Source organism: Asterias rubens, chromosome 6 (genome assembly GCF_902459465.1).
Source record: "Asterias rubens chromosome 6, eAstRub1.3, whole genome shotgun sequence".
In the NCBI taxonomy this organism is placed as follows: domain Eukaryota; kingdom Metazoa; phylum Echinodermata; class Asteroidea; order Forcipulatida; family Asteriidae; genus Asterias; species Asterias rubens.
Genome location: NC_047067.1, coordinates 6,484,136 through 6,501,779, shown reverse-complemented (window position 1 = coordinate 6,501,779; position 17,644 = coordinate 6,484,136). Strand labels below are relative to the sequence as shown.

The 17,644-nt window shown below is 39.0% G+C and overlaps 2 protein-coding genes across 5 annotated transcripts in view; one reads left to right on the top strand and one right to left on the bottom strand.

The window, feature by feature from the left end:
• The window catches only part of LOC117291220 (dnaJ homolog subfamily C member 13-like), a 51,661-nt gene extending 36,696 nt beyond the window's left edge, over positions 1–14,965 (bottom strand). For all 4 annotated transcript variants that reach the window (XM_033772822.1, XM_033772824.1, XM_033772823.1 and 1 more), the window contains exons 1-19: positions 14,841–14,965; positions 12,501–12,589; positions 11,577–11,652; positions 10,825–10,971; positions 10,324–10,368; positions 9,657–9,803; positions 8,642–8,695; positions 8,047–8,189; positions 7,362–7,521; positions 6,872–6,963; positions 6,447–6,613; positions 5,670–5,749; positions 5,138–5,204; positions 4,367–4,472; positions 3,622–3,721; positions 3,220–3,327; positions 2,758–2,913; positions 2,278–2,334; positions 861–982 (exon numbers count right to left, since the gene is read on the bottom strand). In XM_033772822.1, coding sequence (XP_033628713.1) covers positions 861–982; positions 2,278–2,334; positions 2,758–2,913; positions 3,220–3,327; positions 3,622–3,721; positions 4,367–4,472; positions 5,138–5,204; positions 5,670–5,749; positions 6,447–6,613; positions 6,872–6,963; positions 7,362–7,521; positions 8,047–8,189; positions 8,642–8,695; positions 9,657–9,803; positions 10,324–10,368; positions 10,825–10,971; positions 11,577–11,652; positions 12,501–12,559 — 1,886 coding nt within the window. In that variant the 5' untranslated portion in view covers positions 12,560–12,589; positions 14,841–14,965. The remainder of the gene's footprint in view (positions 1–860; positions 983–2,277; positions 2,335–2,757; positions 2,914–3,219; positions 3,328–3,621; positions 3,722–4,366; positions 4,473–5,137; positions 5,205–5,669; positions 5,750–6,446; positions 6,614–6,871; positions 6,964–7,361; positions 7,522–8,046; positions 8,190–8,641; positions 8,696–9,656; positions 9,804–10,323; positions 10,369–10,824; positions 10,972–11,576; positions 11,653–12,500; positions 12,590–14,840) is intronic.
• A 1,915-nt stretch (positions 14,966–16,880) lies between these two features.
• The window catches only part of LOC117291505 (exostosin-2-like), a 35,026-nt gene continuing 34,262 nt past the window's right edge, over positions 16,881–17,644 (top strand). The window contains exon 1 of the mRNA XM_033773251.1: positions 16,881–17,025. The gene's annotated coding sequence lies outside the window, so the exon portion shown is untranslated. The remainder of the gene's footprint in view (positions 17,026–17,644) is intronic.

Genomic DNA, 17,644 nt, shown 5'->3' with positions numbered 1-17,644 from the left:
CACAAATATCGACTTTACCAGCTGTACAGGTATTTCCTTTGTTGGTTTTTGAATTGTTCTCGTTATAGAAGGGTTTTAAACAATGTTTTGCTCGTAATGGGTCTCCCAAATTACCTCGTTATAACCGTGTTCTCGCTACTACCGTGCTCGTATAATCAGTATTTTAATGCATTGAAACACGCATGGGGCCGTTCGGGACCGGCAAAAAACCTCGTATCAACCGGAACCTCGTAACATGCGAGCTCGTAATAACGGGAGTCGACTGTACATGTAAAGGGATGTTTTAAACTACAGTTTTGCGCAAAAGGATACAAATTAGGCTAAAGTACGATCATAAAATTATTATTTTCATAGCTAAAAATAAGTGTTCTAAAGGTTCACCAAGCAATATGAATATACAAAAAAAAAAATAATAATAATAATAATTTTATTTTTTTATTTTATGTTTTCCACATTAAACTGTTCCTTACTCAATAATGCATTAAGCGACATCTGACTCAGTTTCACAGAGTGGGTCACAAATGGGTTGGCTTGTAAAATTTGAAAGTGTATAAAGGCTCTTCAATAGGATAATTAAAACATTTCATGATAATTATTTTGAGGGGGGGAAGTTTTCCAGAAGGTCACAGCAAGTCAGACAAAGCCCTAAATTTATTTATTGTATATTATTTGTTTATTAATTCAGGCTTCTCACCTGAAATAAAGCGACAATACAAAACAAATGGAAGCCTAGAGATTGCCCTGAAAGCGAACCAAATTACTATCAAACAAACTGTGCTTCTGATTGTAAAGCATGCACCACACAAACAAAACATCACTCCCTTGCAGTAAAATTGAAAACTTAGGGCCTTGTTCACTACCTGTTGGTGAGCATCCGTGTGTCCGTGCTTGATGTGAACATCGCAACGTGGAGATGCCTTGGTAGAGCGCCCTCAGCCAGAGCAAGCTCCTGCATCTTGGCTGCGATTTCCATATCTCCCTCCTACAGGAAGGAACGAAGATGAGAAACAAAAGTTAGAAAACTATTAAGTAATTAACCGCAAGGGTAAATTTAAAACAATTTTGGGTTTGAACAAAGACAGGAATGATATATTTGGTCCATGGAAAAAAAGTAGGAATATATTAAACAAGGACTGACCTACATTGTAGGCTCCGATGAAATTTCAGGTTATTTAGTAAAAATTTGCAATTTGCAAAAAAGGGCAAACAAAATTGGAAAACAGGTAGAATATCATGTATGCAAAGAAGAATTGACTAGAGCAGGGTTTGAACCATCGATTCACGTGCCAGCGCTCTACCAACTGAGCTTTCTAGGAAGATATTAGAGTCTCCTCATAAACTCGTTAAAAATCCTTCATCATGCAATGCCCGAGGAATTCCCAAATCGTTCTGGAACGTAACCCTTCCAGATGACAGTCCGAGGTCAGAAGTTTATCAATTATTCGCTTCACCGGTTATTGTCACCGTGTCCCACAGTGGGGTCACTGTAATTCGGCCTTTTATATCATCATCCCTCAGACCATCATCAGCTAACCTAATAATTTTTCGGAAAACAAAAAAATCAGCTAAAAAATCACTTTGGTCATCCTTCCCCCCCCCCCCCACCCCCTAGAAAAATTAAGTAATTATTAGATTTGAACCAACGACCTCAAGATTAACATGCCAGCAAACTACCAACTGAGCTATCTATCCCTAAGAATTCCTGATTGTAACCCTTCCAGATGACGGTCCGAGGTCAGAAGTTTGTTAATTATTCGCTTCACCGGTTATTGTCACCGTGTCCCACAGTGGGGTCACTGTAATTCTGCCTTTTATATCATCATTCCTTAGACCATCGTCAGGTTACCCAAATATTTTTTTGGAAAACAACAAAGCTTGTATACAGCCCATAAAGCACTCTGGTCACCAACTTATAATAAATCAATAGATAAGTATATAAATGCTTTGGGGGTTAAACAAAAACAAATTTGGACGCCATCTCTGGAACCTGCCTCGGGAGGCTGGCTAAAAATAACTCTCGATAATCTTGCTTGTAAAATCAGCATAACGTTGACAAATACCAAACGATGATCCTAACATTAAGCCAATTGGGAACAGCAGCAACACAGCATGTGCTTTTTGTTTTGTCTGTCACACAAACAAAATTGTGCTTTCCAAATATGAACCAGGCTCAAACAAAAACTGGCCTTCCAAAAGGACTGGTAGGTTTGCCAATTTCCGTGGGTTGCCTTGCTGGACAGGGATGCAAAGTCAAGATCGAACAAAAGAAGAGCTTACCTCAATGATAGCTTTCATGACAAGTCCTGCACCTTTCACTACAGTCATGGAAGGATGCTGTGAAAAAGCAAACAAAAATGCAAAAGTTCTGTCTTGTGAATGTCAATCAACGTTTAGGTTAATTTGCCCAAATATTTGAAGCGAGACTTCACATATGATGATATAAAAATTACCCAGGGCTCTTGGTTACAATTTATTTTGTTTCCTATCGGCAAATCTTGTTTAGCTTGTACCCCCAAGCACTGCGTGCCAAGTAGCCTTAGCTTGGACGCTCAAAGCGCAAGGTTTTGGAAAACCTTCTAACTTTTTTATGTGAATAAGGTGTCTTGCTCAGTACTTGCGCGTGACGGCTACAAAGATTGATCTTTATAAACATCTGTGAAATCCAAAGTGCAGAACTGCATAAAAGTCCGGTCTGGTGCCTATGTTTTTCACACAATCCTTTACTTGGAGTCGGGAAACCAGATGAACTGTACGTACCTGGAATAACCTGAACAGGACCCGACCCTGACTGGCAACCAGTTCTAGCAGTGAGTCGAACAGCGTACCGTCTGTTGTCTCGCTGTACGGGGCGCAGAGTGCAAAGGTCAAGAAATCTAGCAACGAAGTTATCACAAGTGCACCGGTCCCTCGGTTCTGAAAGAAAAACACAAATGGTTTAAATTTCTCTGAAGCAAATAAAACGAAAAAAAAAAAACAGTGGTACAGCAATCTTGCGACATAACTTCTTGTTTCACGCCATTTACAAACTATTAACTGCTTACCCCTGCCCAACATCAACCCCTACTCCCCTCAAGAACAACTACAAAATATATATATACATACACAAATAAACAACAAACAAACAATCAACAAGCAAAACAAAAGCTTACCAAAAAAACACTTGTGCACTTTGACCTCAGCAATTACGGCTCTAAATAAAGGGGTCTATTTGTTACGTACCACATGCAAGCTGAAGAGTTCTAGAAGACTTTCCAAGAACTTCTTGGAGGAAAGGAGAGATGATTTGTTGAGTTGTTCTTGTCTCAGGTCGTAGTCATCGTGCATCGGCTAAAAACAAAATAAAAAAAAAAATAAAAAAGACAAGAATTAAGTCTCTTTTCCTGTTTGATATGTAGAGGGAGATTGTTCCATAAATGAGGTGCAGCAAATTGAAAACTACGATGACCATATGTTTTTTTTTTGGGGGGGGGGGTAATATTAGGGATCACAAGGCCGTCTTTGTTAGCTGAACGGAGGTTTCTAGTAGGAGTGTTTGGAGCGAGTAGATCTTTCAGGTACAAGTTGGTCCACTTCCACGACTGCATTGACGTGTTTAGGCTGGAGAGAGAGAGTCTATCTTACCTGCATTAACGCACACAGCGTATCGATGGCAGCATGAATGGCCAAGTCATCCTGTCTCTTCATCACTTTGATCACTTTCAAACCTACTCGCTCACGGAACCTGAATATAAATAACAATCCAAAATTGGTTCAGTCAAAAGTTGAAGTGAGTATAGATTAAAAAGCATGCCAGATACTTCACAGGGGTAACAGAGGCAAATGTCTCGGTGCACCTTTAAAAATAGACATATTCATGGAGGTGCCCTTTAACAAGCAGAAAACGCCTTGGTACATTTACCACGGGATGCAGGCTTGCAAGATGTACATATCATTCAAAATCAACACAGATTGATATTCGGAAAATGCACAAGGGTTGAATAGCTAAAACAAAGATTTGTTTTTTTAAGAGGGCAACCGTACCTAGCCTCTTTCTACTCAGCTGTTATATCTTGCTACATACAGTAAAGGCCCCGGTCACACAGGCCCCGATAACGAGAACGATAACGATAACAATAAAAATGCACGCCCTCGATTGGTTTAAATGCTCCACGCAGAATACGCCCACGCTCATTCAACCAATCGAGGGCGTGCATTTTTATCGTTCTCGTTCTCGTTATCGGGGCCTGTGTGACCGGGCCTTAAGGGTATTAATAGTTACTTGAAAGTGTGATTCAATAAAATGCTGCCAGTTGACAAATGACTACAGTAAAACAGGAATATATGAATACATGAAATAATATATGAATCTATGAATAAATTTGCATACTTTGGCAATGATGTGAAAGCCATGAAGCCGGCCTTGGAAGCAACCAATCGTCGCAGTGCTTGGAATATTGCTTCAATTTCAACCACGGGCATCGTCACAGGATCCTCTGTAAATCACAAAAAAAGAACAAGTTTTGTCAGAATTCCCTGAAAAAAAATCATGCCAAGCCATTGAGGGAGTGTCTCAAAAGTCAGAATGGTTGAAACGTTACAGTTGGATCAGATAAGTTTTGCTTAAAGGGACACGTTGCCTTGGATCGGACGAGTTGGTCTATAAAAAGCATTTAAAACAGTTTGTTATGAAATGCATATGGTTAGAAAGATGCTTTAAAAGTAGAATATAATGATCCACACAAGTATCACTCAAAATTGCACGGTTTTCCTTTACGTCGCGAACTAACACGGTCGGCCATTTATGGGAGTCAAAAATCTGACTCCCATAAATGGCCGACCGTGTTAGTCGACGAGGTAAAAAGAAAACCACGCAATTTCGAGGCATATTTGTGTAGATCATTGTATTCTACTTTTACAACATCTTTCTACCCATATGCATTTTATAACAAACGGTTACAGAGAACGCTTTCAAAGACCAACTCGACCGATCCAAGGCAACATGTTCCTTTAAGGACACAAGTGTCACGACTGGGACTCACACCCACACTCTGCTGATCAGAAACACCAGGGCTTGAGTTTGGTTCTCTTATCCGCTCGGCCATGACCGGCCACACCTTAACACCTTGATAAAAAAAAGGCAAAATGGAGCAATATTTACCCTCTCTAGCTAAGATTGCTGTGATGGCTCCTCTGATCAACTTCTCTTTATTCTCTGCAAAGAAGCTCTGCAACAAAAGAAATCATAAAAGTTGCTTATTTTACCTTAGCAAAAAAAGTCTAAGCAACAGTTTCTGTCTGTAGGATTTGAAACTTTGCATGGTGGAAATACGATATAGAAAGGTTTGCGTTAACACCATGTAATGACTTTCTCTAATGAGTTGGGGTGGTTCTGAAAAGAACCGTTGGTTTCAACTCCTGCTTTCAAGAGTTGAAACCAACGGTTTGTTTCAGAACCACCCCAACTCATTAGAGATAGTCATTACATGGTGTTACCGCAAACCTTTCTATAACAACATCTTCTGCTCAAGCAGCTCCATAAAATTGGGTTCAGAGGGCCCAAAAAAGGCCTAAAATTAATTAACTTTTCCTTCAATTCAAATCAATAAATTACATTTTATTGTTCATGACCAATGCATAAAAATTGCTTTCTTGCTCTGCACCTCCCAAGTTTTTAAACAAACATTACTTACATCATGTGTGACTGCATGAAGTAACCCACTGTATGATACATTGTTGTTAAATCGCACTACAGCTTGGTGGAAGTTATTGTCTGAAATAAAAAACCATCGGAAATATTAGTTTATTGATAAGCTGTATAACTAGAGTCATCTCTACTTCGCCATTTGTGTAACTTTGCTCAGAACTTCTATCAGTTTTTTTGCACAACAGGGATTGCCCATAGTTTCCTGTAAAGAAGTGAAGAGGTAAAGCTACAATCTGCCTCGTCGGCAGGGCCCAATTTCACAAAGCTGTCAAGCAGATAATACTGCTTTGCTAAGTTCTTTGCTAAGCAAGAAATGAGTGGGGCACCATTTGCAACATGAAAACTTTATGGAATTTTTCTCTGCTTAGCACGTTTTAATGCTTACAGGCTTTTTTTGGATACCAGCCAAGATGCATTCAGATGTTAATAGTGTGTGACTGGTGCTGCACTTGGTCTTGGTTAACCCTGACTCATGTTAAGCAGCTTCCATTAGCAGAGTCAAGCGTTCTCCTGAAGACGATCAGAGCATACAGGCAACCAGTTCCAGTCAATCTCAAAGAAGAAAGGCATTCACATTGGAGTGTTCAGATAGAAATCTTGCAGATCATAACAAATTGTTCGAAAAATTACCAATGTGCTACCACAGTGGTTCTGTAGCAATCAACGCAGTTGGTCGCCTGTAAAAGTTGCCTTGTGTGACACGAGGCCCTTAGAGCTATGAAATCTACAGTATCTTTTCTGCCTAGAACCTATTCTTTCTTACTTGGAGGTTGAGCCAGAAAGCGTAAACAGTTGGATTCCACTTCTTCTTCTACTGGGACGTATAAAGGATCTTGTCTCTGCCCGCGGTCCGTCAGAAGCATCTTTACACAGACGTCACGATTTCCACTTGCACGAACTCCGTCCAATACACTCGCTATAAGATTATCTCTGGATTAAGATAGAAAAGTACAACTTACAGGGATATATTACCTTTGGTTTTGGGAACCGTTTGATTCTTTTAATGCTAACTATATGTAGTATAACAAATCAAACTAACCTGTGAAAGTTTAATCGCGAAAACTTCAACCACTCTGAAAACAGATTTTTCAACCTAAGAATTCTTTTAAGTAAGAATATTTGAAACTTTTCTAAGAAAATTGTGATAAACCAGGAGATTAGCTATAGGAAAAAATAAGTTTATGTTACCTGTCAGTAGATGAGTATTTAGTTACTGTGCCTTTTATGGACTCCAAGTAGAAGATCTGGGGTTGACCCTCACAGCGCACCATTGCAAACACCTACCAATGCAAAAAGACAAAACAATAATTTAAAGGTTTTTACAAACTTCACTCAGTCTTCTATGGTCTGCGACAGTTGGTAAAAGTGTTCTTAAATACTTATATACATATTTGTTTATGCAATTTCGTCCCACAAGGCTAAATACCATTCTCCGAAGGGGCTAAAAGATGAAAATGTTTAAGATGCAAACAACTTGGGGAGCTGAAGGCAAGAATTTATATTTCTCTTAGAGCAGTAAGATGGAGGGAAACATGCACCAGGCAAGGAGTTCTAAAGAGATGCAGTATGTGGAATAAAACTGTTGGCATGGCTCTCTGTTCTACATCCTAGCAAAGCAACAGTGTGTACATTATTTAATTACTATTTGAGCTTGAGCTACACTACTCTGTGTACTTACATTGCATAGCGGTTTAACAGTGACTACACTGTAGCTTGCGGGATCTCGTTCTACGATGCACGTTTCCGTCAGACAGAGAACTCTTCTTGCTGGGTCAGCGTACCGTGTAGACCACTTCTGAACGTTGAACTCAGCCAGAGACGTCAGGCTTTCATCATTGCTATAAAAATATGTGTTAAAGAAGTTTCATAACTACCACTTAAACAATATAGTGAGATGAGAAAATAGAACTAGCTGTTGCAAACTGCTTACCAACCAAAAGGAACCTATGGTATAAATGCAACATATAGTAAATGGCCTGAAGTTTCGACCCCAGCAGAGTCTTTCATGAAGGCTAAAAGAAAGAGAACAACTTATTGAAAGACTCAAAAGGGTCAAAACGTCAGGCCAATATAGTGAGATATATGGGTTTTGCATGGTATCAATGTGTATTCAGTTTGTGGTTATACCATGAGTATGATATCTACTTTCCTGGTAGTTTGTTTTTTGAGAACTTGTCTTACTATTTTTTCAACTGCCTACTCTCTGGGGGGGGGGGGGCATTAATCTGCGGCTACTACTATTTTCACTTGATCGATACCACTATTTTCACTTGCTGGATCGAGGAGACTTCTCGTTATTAACTTCACTGCCGCAGAGTGAGTTCTTGATGGTCTGGTTCTTAAAGTCTTACTTGGGTCTTTACCTGTACTTTCCCATCTTGTTAATGATACTCTGATCAAAGCTGATCGCCTCTTTCCTCTTCCTGAGAGTCACTCCGATGTAGGTCCCAGCAAACTCCACTGCTTTCTTCATCAGTTCCTCCTTACGATCGCAGGCAAAGATGTGCTGTTTGTAAACCAAGAAATATTTACAAGATTGAAGAATATTCCAAAGGGAATTATATTAATATACTAAACTTTGCAGAAACCAAGAGCGAAGAAAACTACTGATCGGCCAGGCCCAATTTCACAGCACTACTTCTGTGCTTACAGCTCCCTGAAATTGGACTCAGATCACAAATTGTATGCCTGAAACTTCTTCTAAAAAAACTATGCCTTAAACTTCTTACAAACCAAATTGAAATGTTGCAAAAAGTGATCTGGCCTCATGTTTAGAAACCAGTAGAGCCTTTCTAAAAAAAAGGTATTGGAGTCTGATAGCGATCATTGCTGAAACTGAAAAGTGACCTAAATAAAATCCGAATGAGAGGACAACTGGCCTGACGTTAATTTAGTGTATGTCAAAAACATACATTATATGTACCCAATTGATTTAAACATAGCCTAAATACAACTCACCAGTCTGCTGAAACCGCCATGGATGATGGCAAAACCACCTGGGTAGCCAGACACCTGCATAGAACAAATAAGAAAGATTGATGGAACCAGGGAATCTTTAACTACAACCCACTGATGAATTATTCTCAAACACCCAAACTCCACTGCATAAATGTTTAGCAACTCTATTGAATCAATGTTTACAATTGGCATGAAAAGAATTTAAGGTTAAAATAAAGGGCAATAACTTAAAGACTTTCACATTGACTCTTCAGAGACCATATCAGCCACAAGCACATAGTAGCCCGCAAAGGGCCGCAAGGTTTAAACTACTTCACATTGACTCTTCAGAGACCATATCAGCCACAAGCACATAGTAGCCTGCAAAGGGCCGCAAGGTTTAAACTACTTCACATTGACTCTTCAGAGACCATATCAGCCACAAGCACATAGTAGCCCGCAAAGGGCCGCAAGGTTTAAACTACTTCACATTGACTCTTCAGAGACCATATCAGCCACAAGCACATAGTAGCCCGCAAAGGGCCGCAAGGTTTAAACTACTTCACATTGACTCTTCAGAGACCATATCAGCCACAAGCACATAGTAGCCCGCAAAGGGCCGCAAGGTTTAAACTACTTCACATTGACTCTTCAGAGACCATATCAGCCACAAGCACATAGTAGCCCGCAAAGGGCCGCAAGGTTTAAACAACTTCCATTCACATAAAGAGGTCAAAGTAAAAGTCAAGTTCGGAGATGAATTTTTCCCAAAGTAGTCATGGTAGTACGTTAACAATTTCTAAACGTTTCCCAATTTTTAAACACAGAACTAAATTTTCTGTTTCATGTTATTTTTGTTGACCTTTTACTGAATTTCTTCTTAAAGAAATGAAAAATAATAGCCATCTCTGGGCATTTTGTGATGATTATTCATAAAAGAATGGTCTCTAAAGGATTAAGAACAACTGTTTTGGAAATGAAAATAAATATTCCTCCAAATAGCAAGTAGTGTAGTTTCGTTTTCTTCATGGCTCACCTCCGTGAATCCCTCTATATCTCTGTAGTGGTAAGAACATAAGACTTTGTTGTCAGCAGGACTAATCTGATCCACTCCGCATGCATTCACCTCTAAGACGACCTGTTTGCGGTTATCCGACCAATGGTGTTTGTAGGCGTTGAAGCGCTGTAGGGATCAAGACATAAATGGTTTAAGAACTATCGTGCAATCTGGTTTCCTACTTTTTGCATGAGGTCTTTCACTGAAAAGATTGTTTGATTCCCAGTGCCATAGTTGTTGGGAAAGTAATTTTGTTATTTAATTTTACACTTTTCTACAAACAACTGTAGCTTTGCATGCATTTCTCAATTGTAAATACACAAACATTTGAAGTCGTGGGTAAGCAATCTAGTGTTCTAGACTCAAGTTCTGGAGATGTCTGAGTGATCTAAGTGAACACAGGGCTTACAATTTACCATGGACCTTAGGCCCGAGGCCAGTGAATTTAGCATCAGGCCAGTCAACTTGTGAAGATCTTGTGTTTTTATTCAAATGTTGCCTTTCAGTCTGATAAATCTCTTCTTGTGGATTTTCATCCTGAAATCAAGTCCTGTGCAACCACAGGTCATTATGGTTGGTAAGCAGTTTACAAAGAAATTCTGCTTACTATAAAAATGGACTCGCTCGAAATATTTAATTTACTTACCGGTTCATCAAACTTATTTCCTCCTGCAAAATCCTTGCGGAATTTCTGTTAACAAAATGAGAAATTATATTCAGAAGTTTAATTTTCAGGTTTTATATTCACAAGCTTTTACACAAAGCCAAACAATAACGCTGAGAGTAGTGTTTTTATTAAAAGCTGTAATTTTGTTCAATTATTTTGATTATCATTTTGCTTTATTTCATACAAGTAAAAACATACGAGAATGTTCAGTATGACAACCGACCTTTATAGTATTGCATGCATATTTTTGCTATGGTATTTTTTGTGTGTCTACTTGATAGAGTTTGTTTGGTTCTGTTTGTCAAAAAATTTAATTGAATCAATTTATCATAACCCTTTTTCATGTACACTGAATAAAGTGCATATTAACCACATACTGCTGAGAGCAACAAGCACGAAACATTAATTGGTCAGACAGTAGGAGGGTTAAATTAAGTTCTCCTTGTCATTATCCTGCTATGATTCTTTTGTATCACTCACCAAAGCTTCTGTTAAGACATCTGGGCGATACTCTGTTGAGAATCTCATGGACTCTGTCTTCTTGCCCTTGCGGATGTTAATCACAAACTCGTTGACTTGCTGAGACTTTGTGTTTGGTGCGATGCCAAAGAAATCTGTGTAAGCCCACTGCGGAATACAGAGAGGTGCAGAGGGAGCAAAATGAAACATTAGTATATTGACCCCCTTGGAATGACCTCACATGCTAGCTGTTCATGGTCTGCCATTTTTTGAAGTCAACTTACATGTGAATATATGGTGAGCATGTGAGCCACCCCCAGCCGCCTAAAATACTCACTACAAAGTAACAAAAGGGGGAAACTGACTCAAAAAATGGGGCAACTAAGATTGTTTTTGTGTTGATCAAGTCTGGGCCCAATTTCATGGCTCTGTTTACCAACAAGTTCTCTGCTTGTGGTCACTATTCTTTGCCCCCCAAAAAGGCAAACCCCAAATTTCTGTGCTAGCTGTGCAAGGGAAGAATGCCTAGCAACGTGGAAACGCACAAGAACAAGCAAACATTTCCCGCCACCCTGTGAAATATGCTTGAATTAAGCGCCTTATTCCTTGCTTACAGCAAATAAGCCATGAAATTGGGCCCATATAAGAATTGATTGGTAAAATAGGAATGTGTTACTTTTTGTTTAATTCAACAAACTAAAAAAATTCAAGAGAGCAAAATGAAAAAGCATCTTTGAAACTATTTCTTGACATGTTTTTTTAGTGAACTTTACCTGATTTGTAACTTCCAGGGTGCTTGGGTTATAAGTTGTTATACCCTTATCTCCAACAGAGAAAATTCGCTTGTACCTTGGGCAAAAGAGAAACAAAATGTTACCTCGGGAATTTATTTGATTTGATTTGAAGGTCTAGTTATAGTCAGTCGCGTGATGGTCACGAGATGGAAATCTTGACGCGGCGATCATAAAAAACACAGTTAATATGCCTCAGCGATGACTAGAAACTGTGCTTTTTTAGGATCGCGCGTCAAGATTTCCATTGCGTGACCATCCCGCGACCGACTATAAGCCGGCCTTAAGCATGACAAGAAGAGATACATTGTACGATCATGTACGATTGTACTTTACATGACATTTGGTTGGGCTTTCTGTTTCTGCTAGGTAAGATTTCTCTGTGAAAAGCATTGTGCTTTTAAAACAGCTATATGTATACAAAATACAACATGGTAGTTTGGCTGGTAACCTTTTTCTGGTAAGCACAATTATGCAGTCCCATTTGTGCCAAAAGCAGCTATCAAATGCCTGTGATTTCAATGATGTCAGATTTACACCATGTCTCTGGATTCGAACTGCCGCTAGCTACTGGGCAATATCGATGGTCTAGAGATGGTAAGACACTGCTCTAGAATTGCAACGGTCATGGGTTCAAACACCACCCGAGTAGTATGCATGTGATTTTTTTCACAGAGGTCGGGAAAGTACTGAGTGTACAAGCTTACACACATCAATATGGGTAAAACCAAAGTTAATTTTCTTTATCCCCAATCCAAATTTACATCTTTTAATTCCCTGGTTTCTATTTCACTTTCCACGAGTGTTTCATTATAATAATGTTATTACTTTCCTTCTTGTAAGCAGGAAGGCAAAAAGAGATTTTCATAAATCAAAAGAATAAAATGAATAAATTGACAAACTCACTTCCCTCTCCATGAGTGTTTTGTAGTGTAGTAACTGGCAGTGTCTTTGTTGTCTTTCATTACGACTGTCAGCGCCGTGTTGGATACTCTCTGAGGTGAATAAAATGAGTAAGTTCGTTTTACACCTGGGCTGGATGAAATGAAAACTACAGAGAGTGATAGTATTAAGGGCATGAAGTGTACACTGGACATCAGGCCATGGCTAGTGATTTTAGCACTGGGCCAGTAAACTTTAGGGGCATCAACAAGTTCTCCATACAGAATGCAGGCATGATACATGTACTTCACGGAGGTCCCCTGGTCATTGCCTTGGTGCCCTTGAAATGCTCCAGTACAAATTTGCAATTTCATCATAGGGTGCCCTTTACCAAGAAGAAAATGTCTTGGTGCCCTTGCCCTTTCAAAAACGAAGCATACAGCCCTGAGAATGTCCTTGATAAGATACCAAATTACTGCCAAAAATAAGCTATTTTTTTTCTTCATTACTTTGTTTCTTCATTACGGCCTAAATGTCTTGGTGCCCTTGCCCTTTCAAAAACGAAGCATACAGCCCTGAGAATGTCCTTGATAAGATACCAAATTACTGCCAAAAATAAGCTATTTTTTTTCTTCATTACTTTGTTTCTTCATTACGGCCTAAATTCAATAAACATGTTAGACTGGGTAGCCCAAGGTGTACAAACGATCAGAAAAATTATGTTCAAGTATTGACATTGACTCTTTTGAGTTTGAGCAAACAAAAATACGTTTCAATTCTATTGAGCAATGAAGAATACAAAAAAAGACAAATGAGATAAATGATCTTCTTCTTTCTTATAACGTATAAATAAGTGAAATTATTTTTCAAATAAAAACCATTCAAATGGATATTGCAAAGAAACAGGAAATTTTCATCTCGTTTTGATTCTGGTCAATTGCACAAACAAATATTTGTCAAGTAAACATTTTGAGCAGCCACGCCCTGTGTTCTTCTCCAAAGTCCAAGGACAGGTGTCTCTGTAAGTAAATCTCAGTAGACAGGATTTTGCCTCCTGTGCACCTTACACAAAAATACAGGCAGGTAGGCTGATTATACATAGTACCACTGCTACCACTCATGTCATTTGAAGCCTAGACAGTTTGTATGATGCTATACATGCACACAGGAAGTTAGGAAATGCATATCAATGCCATCCGTGGTGTATATGGGATTACAGGTGGTGGATGGCATTACTGATGAGCGCCACCCATCCTCCCTCAGTGACATTCCAGGAAAACAAAGTCAAATCCGAACATGGCAGATCTACGATATATGTTAATCAATATTTAAAATGCCACACTGACTAATATTCCATGAACATATTTTATCATTTTAACATCATTAGCCATATGCCTACTACAACAAAGAATAAAAAATACATGAATTATTTTTGAGAGTAGCCCTATATTTAGGCTAGGGAGTCCAGCAGTCTATTTGGCACTATTTTATGGGGCTTCGCTTAGAAAATTGGTACAAGGATTAACTAAGAAATAAAAATTACAATAAAAACATTTAATAATTACAAAATATACTAAGGAATGCTACAACTCAAATATTTGACTACACGGATAAAATTAATCCACTTAGTTAAATATTTTAATTAAATTATAACTAAATTTATTGTCTATTATGAAATATTGGTTGATTATCTTCAAGATTCACAGTCATCTTGCTGCTCGTAATAACGACTCATTGTAATCATATCATATGTCTTCTCTGTCAATGTGTGGTGGTCGTCGTACGACCTGGGCCAAACTCAAACAAAATAAAGCTTTTGAGTTTTAAATTTAATCAAGGTCAGAAAATCCTCCTTGACAACTTCCTTTGCTAAACAAACATTGATTGAGTGGGGCACCAGAGTCCAGACATGCAGAATGTTAACTTTAATTTAATATTAACTTAAATGTATTTTTTTTGACTGATTATATTTATATCTTAGATTTATGAATAGAAAGAATGTAACTGCAGAGTGCAATGTTAAAAAATAAAACTTTAAACAATGCGTTTATTTTTAGTTCTTTAGCAAGCTTTGACTGTGAAATCTGGACATTTAGGACGACCACAGTAATTCTGCCAGCATGGCCAGGGGAGAGCAGTGTAATGGCATGGCTACCACCTCCATGGTAGGGGGAAAGGGAGGCCTGGGACATTACATTGTCACTGTAAAGTGTGTGACTCTATAAGTATAACTCTAGTGATTGTGAAAAATGATTGTGAATGAAATTATTGTTGTGAACCCCCCACACAACCGTGGGGTGAAAACAGATATCAAAATGCCAATATCATTTAACTTTGTCAATAACAACTCAAAATACAACTTACCAATCAATAAATTATTTTGTCGTTATTCAAATAATTGCCGACAGAAACTTGCTGCTCCCGTGATAACACTTCTAACATTAAAAACTTGGTTCCGTTTTGATGTGTACGGTAGCCGCCATGTTGTCCATCCAGCAGGGGAAATCCAAAGTGCGCAAGCGCTCCCCTGTCTATTGACCTTTGCCCGCAAAGTAGACTCCTAAACAGGCCGGTTTGAAGAAATCTATAGAATCAATCCGCAGGTAGGATTAGAATCTAATCATACCTCCATGATTAAACTAATGTTATTTCTGCTCTGAAACTTTAGAACAACTTAAACCGCTAAAATAGCACTTTGAGGTTGTTAAGCTTTAATACCGTAATATAATGGACTAAAATTGAGGAAATATGCTGTATTGTTTCCCATCCATCAGGCTTGACCACCACGGAAGCAATGACTATGCTCGGACGATTTGCCTCATGACTGCCGGTCATTGCCTCAGCTCTTAAAATTCTCCTGTATAAGTTCACAATTTCCTCATAGGGTGCCCTCTTCCGAGGAGAAAATGCCTCGTCGCCCCTGTTCTCTCAAATACGAGGCATACAGGCCTGCATCCATAATTATTTGGACTCATCGGCAGATGAGGCTCTACTTAACGTGACAAAAGTTGACTGTGTGAAACGTCTAAACGGTGTTCAGCTTCAATCCTACCGGTACCCGCCCCCTTGTGAATATCGGAGGACACTCGTCAATGTTTGTTTTATTATGGTATTTTATCTATCTAATAATTGTCACGTGAACAACACTATGGTATAAGCGCTGATATTTTATTTTCAATGCTACGTGGACCCTGACCTTTCTACAAATCCGGAACACGTCACACAATACCAGGCTGTCATAATATTTATTTATCTATTACTTTAGAATATTAGGCAATAAAAACACATCAAAGTACAAAGAAAACAACAGGGGATAACAGTGGGAGAAAACAAAATTCATTATACAAGACATGCTACGCGAACAAAAAGAACTGCATGCTTGAGGGTTTGCGATATAAGCTAAAAGAACTTATCTTGAAAAACAAAAGCCTGGCAAAAAAAAGGGTTAAACTTACTACCAGTCAAGAGGCCGTAATAATAATATAACATGCCGTTTTGCCGTTTTGCTTGCTTTTTAATTTTTTTTTACTACAAAGAGGAATTCCGCCGAAAGAGGGGGAGGAAACTCAACATTGAAAATTACTTGGAAGTTGGGGGGGGGGGTTCCGGACCATGAAAGGCATTTTTCTATTCATGGAGGGTCCTAAAAAGGTCATGGGGGTCGCTCGAGATGTCTAAAAAAAAGTTATGGCTTTCACTGCGTTCTGTTCAACGCCACTCCCTCCCCCCCCGCCGTTTAGACAGTCAATACCACTTAATTGGGAGATTAAATAAATAAACAACTTTTTTTTTAAGACGGCAGTTATTATCAACCTTTCATTCAACAACCGCAAGCTTAAAGGGGTCGAAATTTAAAATCCCTGCGAAAATTCCCTCTCGGGGGAAAGTTGAACATCGTAATAAACAGTTGTCCATCGTGATAACATCCGGCTGAATGCCAGCATCCCCCCTCCATCCCCGCCACCCGTGCCCGTACCACCACCAAACGGTAAACAATCGCACCGACCACCACCAGCCCCACCCCATTCCACCGTACACCCCACCCCATTCCACCGTACCCCACATCGTTCTTAGAGGAGGGGAGGGGGAACAAAGGCAGAGATTCTACCTATAATTTCGCTTTATCTGACAAAAGTTCCCACATCTGTTGTTTTTGCTTCTTCTTAATGAAAATAGTTGAAATTCGATCAACTACTTTCAGTTAAACACAAAAAGATACATTCTTTTGTCTAGCGGAATTTTAATGCAATCAATTAAACTTAAAGTGGAGCAGAGCTTGCTGTGTATTGGACGCAGTCTAGCGCCCTCAATCTAGATCCCAATCACTTTTTGGAACCAGACGTTGCTTACGCTGCATATTACCTATTAGGGTGACGTCTGGGATCCCTGTGGCACAGACTTGTACTCTTTCTGACTCCGTGAAAATATTATGACATTTGATCCCGAAAAATGTAATTTTACCCAAATCTGATCGAGCCATTGTGACAACCATGGAGTATGCTGTATCCGCACCCATTGCCGTATACGGTGACATCTTATCTTCTGAGAAGTAGGTTCCTTTTACATTTGTATTTTTCAGTTAATCTTTGTCTACTGTTCTTTTCGTTTGTTGCAATTGTGTTTCTGTTATACGGACGTGTACCTAAACCGTGTTTGTACTCAAATTGTAGTGGAACTGGAAAACGTGTGTAGTAAAGAAACTTGGAAAGTGTATCATTCGGATGCGGATCGCAGTATCCGAAGCCACGGTTACGGCTGCTGCTAAATCGCCCGTCACCTCGCAAGTTGTAGCTGCCGTCTCGGTACTGTCATTTGTTTGGTGTCAATGTCACTCATTTATTGCTCTGCTGACTATTTTTAATTTGTGATTGTTTTGTTGTCAAATCAAATGTTGGGTAAAAAGAGTAAAAAGTAGTTTCTTTTACATATTATGTGTCAGGACTCTGTGCGGCTGTGTGTGTACTTTTTAACAGAGTACACACGCAGTATAAAAAAAATCTGTCTATATCTCGTTGTACTTTTTGTAGACTTTTATAATAAATAATCATGATGAAATGTATTAGGCCTATCAAACTAATATTGAAAACAGTTGAAAAGGTGGATAATTTTCCGCACGTCGCCACCAATTGGGATAACTTTTCGTATGGCGCCACCACTTTTTCACTCAT